Source organism: Chenopodium album, chromosome 5, assembly GCF_948465745.1.
Source record: "Chenopodium album chromosome 5, dcCheAlbu1.1, whole genome shotgun sequence".
NCBI classification, from domain to species: domain Eukaryota; kingdom Viridiplantae; phylum Streptophyta; class Magnoliopsida; order Caryophyllales; family Amaranthaceae; genus Chenopodium; species Chenopodium album.
This window is the reverse complement of record NC_137838.1, coordinates 53,572,458-53,580,101: the sequence shown is the minus strand read 5'-3', so window position 1 is coordinate 53,580,101 and position 7,644 is coordinate 53,572,458. Positions and strand designations below refer to the sequence as shown.

Genomic DNA, 7,644 nt, shown 5'->3' with positions numbered 1-7,644 from the left:
TATTTATTAGAATTGAACTTGAACCAAAACCCGACTCAACACTAACCCGACCCGAAAGTACCATTTATTAACCCACCCAAACCCGACTCAACACAACCCGAACCTGCAATTGAACTCGATTTCAATTTGACTCGAATATAACCCAACCTATATCGGAAAAGGTGAACGACCCAGAATTTTTTTAACTGAAATTGACTCGATCCGAACCTGAACTTGACCTAAGGCTAGACTTACCCAACATAACCTGATCTTGATTAATCTGAAATCTGATTTGACCCGACCTAAACCCGACTTGAATACCCGAATTGACAGCTCTACATGACGCTATATTCTAAATGGGTTTAGGGACGGTGTGACAACTATTTTGAATTGAGGGAGTATATCTTTAGCCCAAAAACATAAGAAATTAGTGCTTATAGTGCAATTTTTTATGCTCGTCGTCGTGGGTTTTTTTTCCTCTATTTAGAGGGATTTTCCATGTTAAAAATCGTGTCTCCTTTTATTGCTTATCCTGCATTTTACCTTTAATTTCTCGTTCTATCTTACATTTTCGCTGCGTCCTCATACCCTAACAATCAGGGGTTGTTTGGCAAGTGGGAATTGAGGGTGGAATTGGGAATTTTAATCCCAATTGAAAAAATAAGCCTTGTTTGTTTGGTGGGAATGGGAATAAAATGGGGTTTGAGAATGAGATTATTTATGAGTGAATTCCCGCCATTTTATTAGCTAGGGAGGGTAGGTAATAAATGGATGGGAATGAGAATAGGGAAAAATGACATTTTTGCCATTAATGAAAAAAATAAAATAATAATCTTAGTAAGAGTATTTTTGTAAAATTGTTATTTATTCCCTATTTATTGCCACCCACTATCGAAACAAGGTATTGACATATTTTCATGTATTCCCATCAATTTATTTCAAAAAAACAAAAAATGTATTCCCATCAATTTATTCTCAATTCCATTCCCACCTTTTAATCCCCAAATTCCCATTCCCATTCTCACAATCCAAATGCCCCGTCAGCATTAGCTTATGATAAATGTTGTGATGCAGTCGTGAACTCGTGATACACATCAATTAAATTGCAGTTGACAAACTCCAGCCTCCGCCTCCACTCCAGCACCTAGCTATTGACAAACTCGGGTCCAGCTTTTGGCTTTCATCAAATGGGTGCATCTGAATCTACGATTTCATCCTCCATTGTAACTACCACTCTTGAATTCCCTTTTCTATTTATTATATACAAGTACCAACTATTGCTTTTGGTGCTACTGTTTGATTTGTTTCCCATTTTTATAACCTAGTTACATATTTTCATATTTTGGATGTCATTAGAAATCGGAGGATCAGATAACTACAGTATCCGAACGAATTGAAGACGCTGACCCAATTTTGGATAGACTAAAATCGCTAAAAATCGTAAGATTTAACTATTATTGTGTAAGTTAATTTTGGTGCTTTTGTTCCTATATATATGTAAAAAAGAAAATACATTGGTAAATATTGTTGTAGGCAACGCCAATTCTAACAGCCCCTCCAGCAGAGAGTAGTTTGACTGATCTTCTAGTGAGGAAGCCCTTATCCTCCTCAAAACATGGTACCTGAGCTCCTTACTCTATTTCTGATTCAATTTTACTTCATTTTTTTTTGTTATTGTGAATTGAAACCAATGTTACATGGACTTGGGTACCCATGTCTGACATGAGTACGTGTCGAAGTATGTGACTCGGCTATTTTGTGAAAAAGTTCCATGATTTTGAACTAAAAGTGAAAGTGTCCAAGTGTCATACCCTATTTTTTGAAAAAGTTCCATGATTTTGAACTAATAGTGAACTGTCCAAGTGTCATACCCTATTTTGTGTACAAGTGTCATGATCTTGAACTAAAAGTGAAGTGTTCAAGTGTCATACCCATGTCCGAACCCATGTTCGAGTGTCGAGGGTCCGACATGGGTACTGAAATGAGGAGTCCATGTAACATTGATTGAAACAAACTATCTAGATACTAAGGACTCCTTTTATCAGCTAAAAGACAACTCATTATTAACTTGGTAAATAGGGTTTGAATGGAAAAGCTAGGAAATAAATCAGGGGTCATTTGATTTGCATAGTAGTATGAGTTTGGAACGAGGAACGAAATTAGGGTGGTATGTTGTCTTTGTACGAGATATTTGTGTACAAGTAATTCATTCACACACCTGATCTCCTGTCTGTCACATATTCAAAAAGACTCCATATCCACTATTGAAGCACTGGCAGTACTTAAAAAGTCCTTTAGGCTGGTAGGCTCTTTGAGGTATACCATGGTCTTTTAGTAAATTTATTTTTTTTTTTTATTTTTTTTTTTTTTTGTGAGAGATGATCATTTATACTTTGTTTGGATTGAAGAAAATGGAAGGATAAAGTATCTTTCATTTGGATAAGGATTGGAGAGAGAGAAATAAAGGGATTAAATTGTAAGAAAATGATTAGAAGGATAACTCATTATTCTACCCACCTCTTCCCTTCCTTCCCACCCCTTCCCGTAGTATATCCGACTTTCATATCGGTGTAATAAATTCTAATGGACGAGACCCCAAACAAAAATATCAGAAATCTTGGCTTTTCAGTTTCATTTTTCCGTATGTTGGGGAGGGAGGAAGGGAAGGTTATAAAGAAGTGAATTTACTTTACCAAACTTTTTCCACTACTAAGGAGGTGTTAGGGTTATTAAAAACAAAAACAGTTATAAGGATCACTAAGCTAGAACCAGCTGGATATAATAGTAAGGCGATGATCCTAAACCAAAGGATCACCAAATAAAAGCTAAAGAATAACCTATGCTTTACAAAATCTACAACTTTTTTTCTTTCTTTCTATGTCCAACACTAAATAGCCAAGAAAACCAGCTCCCACATCTCACTAATTCACTTCATAGTCATCTGCCATGCACCCAACAAACTATAATCTTGACTAGTTGAACAAGACCACGACATAAAAGGAAAATGCTGAAGTAAGATGTAGTCCACCAATTTCTCATATTTCTGCAAAACCGAATATTAGTTCTCTGGAGAGTTTCTTTTATGGGTAATATCTGCAGTATGTTGCTGACACAGAAGCATTCTTTAGGAGAAATCTTCAACCTCCATGTATTTTTTTATGGCTGGGAAATGGGAATTTTCTGCTCTTAGTCACAGATCATAGCATCATTGCCTACAGGGCTGCAACATCCACCTTAGTCACAGAAATAAGAAGTAATTGCGACAAACTAATTCAGGATGGTTAAACTATTTGTGAATTCATAATGCTATTGATTCAGCTAGCAACTGATGGCATGGCAGTTTCAGAGGCCTATTGTCAAAACTAAACTTGAAACTGTAATGTAGTTGGCATCCATTAACCAATGTTTTTGTTTGCCTCTGCTAAAAAGGAAATGATGTAAAGAATGATTCACAATGAAGAACTAAATAGAGTAAAGACTAGAGAACATGAATGTATCTTCTTGTGGGAGGTACTGGGTATGGACATGTCGATCACATTGTACCTTGAAATGATCTGCAATACCATATTATGGATTATGCAAGGACTGTGGCCACGAGCATGTTAAGGGATGTCAAGTGATTTGAAAGGCTTGCTTGTGAAATTTTTTGTTTGTCGCATTGATTTTTTTCCTTTTCGCAAAGTGATTTGAAGTGAAATGCAATGGCAATTCAACAAAATTCACATCATAGAAAGCTTTCTGAATTTCTATGGCTTATGGTTGAATCAGGTACTTTAAACCCAAAGGTGATCCTGGATCTTTTCTCTATGTATCGTTACTGGCAGGAGGACAAGGCTTATAAGATCTCCTGTAGACAGGTTTGAATCCTATCTTATAATTAACTTCATGTGTCCAATACATTGCTGCAATCACAATTAAGGTGCTTACTATTCAGGGCATGGGATAAAAATGAGGATTTATGATTTGTAATGGTAATTTTTTTCCTTAGACAGATGCACCCCTGCACTCTATGAACGAGGAGGGAGAGTCCAGATTTCAGCCTTTAATATGTCAAACTCAATTTATTTCTAACAGCCAAATCTTCATTTTATGTGGTAGTCTCTGAATGAATCTTTGCTTATTTTGATACTTTTGCTGGATAGGAGCTATATGTATGAAAAATGATACTTTATTCATGTTGTTTTAAGAGGATTCCATTTAAGATACCTAAAGCAGAGGTGGAACCATTGTATACCTGGTGTTCATGAACTCACTACTTTACTAGAGGAATTGTAATACTGTATTCTGGCAAACGTTGAGACTTTGCTTAGGCTTGCTTCATATCCTAGCTTAATCTTGCTCTTAGTGTTCCTACACGGTGCATCTGTCAATCTGTCATCGAAATTGATTAAGTTCGTACACTTTGCATTCAGCAAACTCTGATCATTAGAGCTTGGAGGTAGGAGTTTTGAACTCAAATCAATTTACTTAGAGGTTGGAATTTATTGAACTATCATTATAGCTTAGTGGTATAAGTTGTTACACTAATTTGCCTATCATTTATCTTTAGTTTGGTATTTAGCTTCACATATTCCTTGGATTGTCACTTTGTCCAATAAAGTTATAGAGTCATAAGTGGTGTTTCAGGGTTTATCATTTTAAGAATTTGGGTTTAAAACTTTGTTAATGAATGAATTATAATCATGATAACAACTAGATACTTGCTTTTAAGCCCAGTCTACAGTCTACAATATTTCCCCTGCTCTTCATCAAAAATCTACTTTTTGCAGGATGAAATTGAAAACAAGATAGAGGTTGTAGATGCATTGGCAGTTAAACTTCTGCAGCGATTTAATGGCTCAGTATCAACCATGAAGACTGCATCACAACATTTATCTGAAGGTAATGCTGATGATCTCAAGACTAACTTTACAATCGCAATTTTACTTATTTTTTTTACTGATCTCTTTGTAAAAAAAAAAAGTAAAAAAAATAATTATAAAATACCTCACTATCCAAAAACTATAATAATAATAATAAAAAATCCGCAACAAAGTATCAGTCTATTACACAATAAACAAATAAGTCAATTAAATTAGCTTAAAAATTTGTGTGGGTCAAAGTATGTCAACTAAATAGGCATGAAATTGGTAAATCTTATCTGCATTGTACATTTGTACCTCTTGTAGTCATCCCCGTTGTAGCATGATTTGTTGATACATCTCATATTTGCATTGTACGCAGTTCATGCATTGCAAGTGGAGCTTGGGGAGCTGAAAGGCCGGTTGACTGAGGTTATTAGTAACTGTGATACATTATGCCGAAGAATTGCTTCAGATGGTCCCGAGTCACTTCGGTCATCTGTTGAGCCCTTTTCTGCATCCAATGCTGATGTAAATATCAAATCCAAATTGTGCCCAGGAGTTAAAGATACAAGCCAGCCTTCAAACAAAGCGAGAGAAGATTAATTTTGCAATTTAAATTATCCAATCTATGTTTGCTTTGTAGCTCAAAGGTGATTTTTGAATAATTCATGTTACCCCTTGTACAATCAGTCTATCTATATATATACACACAGAATTCAACGGAAAGCGGGAGAAACCACGAGACATTTCTGCATATCAGCTACCTCCCAAATTTACCCTACTTTTGGACCTTTCATGGCAAGCCGAAACCTGGCTGAATATCGAGGCTCTTCATCTCTGACAAGAACTCGTCTCTTGTTCCTCTCATGCCTACGTGGTGTGGAGGGGGTGATTTCTTTGCTCCATCATCGTCATAATAATGGTTCAAGTCCTTGCAAGTCTGGTACGGGAGCATAATCCGTAGGCTGCTTTGATTCGTCCATTCTCCTGAAAGTAATAGAAATTCAGAGAAGCTTCAACAATTGGAATTGTGTTACTAAGCTTGCTTCTGGTTGGTTGATGAAATGGCTCGAATTTGACACATTGAACCTAATAGATCGATATGTAAGCATTGGTTGGATGCCCTCCTCAACTATTATAGTTGATGTTTGTATATTATTTCTAATTTCAGGTAGCAGCATGGGAATTTTTATACCTCAAGTTGAATGCTGATTAATATATTTTGATTTTTGATTTAATTAGCTTAGATGCATTTTTGAACATAGGAAAAAGCGAAGAAAAAAAAAAGAACATAGGATAGAAAAATTTTAGGACATAGGTAGAATAAATTTAGATCATAGGCTGAAGAAATTTAGAAGATAGATAGAAAAATTTTACGGAAATTTTACCAAATGTCCCTGAGTTATTTTTTTATTCACCATATACCCATGAAAAGTTTTAAATTCACCATATACACTTGAGTTTTACAAAATTGTCATCAAATGCCCTTAATGACTAACGGCAGTTAACTCTGTTAGTCATTAAGATAATAATGTCACGTGGCGGCTTCTAATTGGTTCTTTTTTAATATTATTTTATTTAACAAAAAAATAAATAATAAAAAAAAAAACCAAACCCCCAGCCAATCTCCCCACCGCACTACCACCCCCCACGACAGCCCAACCCCTTGCCTCCACCTCACCAGCGACCAATGTCCTCTTCAGCACCGTCGACCACCCTCCCTCCCCTTATCAATGTCGTAGTCGCCCCTCTCTTGTCAAGAATAACGTTCCCCCCACCCTAAACCCCTCCCTCCACACTCGAAAAACACCTCTCTCCCCTCCCACCGGCGCCCAGCCCCCATCCCCCTGCTCCGGCGACGCTAATTCCCCCCATCCCCCTACCATCTCCACCTACTTCCCCTCCTTAAACCACCAGCGCTGACACCTTAAAACCCCAAAAATCGAAAAAACCCCAAATCGAAACCGTATATTTTGATTTGGGGTTTTTTCGATTAAGGGGTTTTTCGGTTTTTTTGGGTGGTGGTTTAGGGTGGAAATGGGGTGGGGATGGCAGGGGGGTGGGGCTAAAAAGGTTCGCCGGCGCCGGGGAGGGGGTTTCGACGCCGGCCGCGAAGGAAGGGGGGGTTTTCTTTTGGATGAGGAGGGGTTAAAGGGAAGGGGAAATAGAGGGAGAGGGGGCAGGGGGTAGGGGAGGGGTGTCGAGTGTGGGGGGGCTTGCCTCGCCGGCGGATAAGGACCCCCGGCTCAGGGGGAGGGGTGGGATCTGGGTGGTGGCAGTGGTGGGGCGGTTTGGGTGGGGTGGGTCTTGGGTGGTGGGTTTTTTTTTTTTTTTTTTTTAAGTTTTTTTTAAATAATTAATTAACTAATATTACAACAACCAATTAGAGGCTGCCACGTGATATATTAGTCATTAATGACTAACGGTGTTAACCGCCGTTAGTTATAAAGGGCATTTGGTGACATTTTTCTTAAATTCAGGAGTATTTGGTGAATTTAAAAGTTTTGATGGGTATTTGGTGAATAAAAAAATAACTCGGGGGCATTTGGTGAAATTTCTGAAAATTTTAAAACATAGGTAGAAAATTTTTGAACATAGGAAAAAAATTATCTAAAACATAGGACTTTGGAACATAAGCAGAAAAAATTTAGAACATAAGAAAAAATTTAGAGCAAGTTTAGAACATAGGGAAAAAAAAAACTTTAGAACATAGGTAGAAAAATTAGTAAGAGGGTCATCTCGCCTATTGTTTTAATTGTAAATGATATTTTACACCTTGCTAATTCTTGTGTATCTATTTCTTATTTTCATGAGCGTAGGA

The 7,644-nt window shown here is 37.2% G+C and overlaps 1 protein-coding gene across 1 annotated transcript; it reads left to right on the top strand.

Annotated features, from left to right (window-relative positions):
• Positions 1-1,069: 1,069 nt before the first annotated feature.
• On the top strand, positions 1,070-6,055 carry LOC145630743 (uncharacterized). Its single transcript, XM_081682916.1, has 6 exons — positions 1,070-1,202; positions 1,336-1,419; positions 1,513-1,597; positions 3,748-3,836; positions 4,749-4,860; positions 5,203-6,055. Exons 1-6 carry the CDS (start codon positions 1,167-1,169, stop codon positions 5,424-5,426), a joined length of 630 nt encoding a protein of 209 aa, XP_081539042.1. The 5' UTR covers positions 1,070-1,166; the 3' UTR covers positions 5,427-6,055.
• The last annotated feature ends 1,589 nt before the right edge of the window (positions 6,056-7,644 follow it).

Coding starts and splice junctions, on each gene's coding strand:
- LOC145630743 (XM_081682916.1), top strand. CDS start 1,167: ATGGGTGCATCTGAATCTACGATTTCATCCTCCATT. Junction 1,598..3,747: donor CTTATCCTCCTCAAAACATG/GTACCTGAGCTC, acceptor TGGTTGAATCAG/GTACTTTAAACCCAAAGGTG. Junction 4,861..5,202: donor ATCACAACATTTATCTGAAG/GTAATGCTGATG, acceptor CATTGTACGCAG/TTCATGCATTGCAAGTGGAG.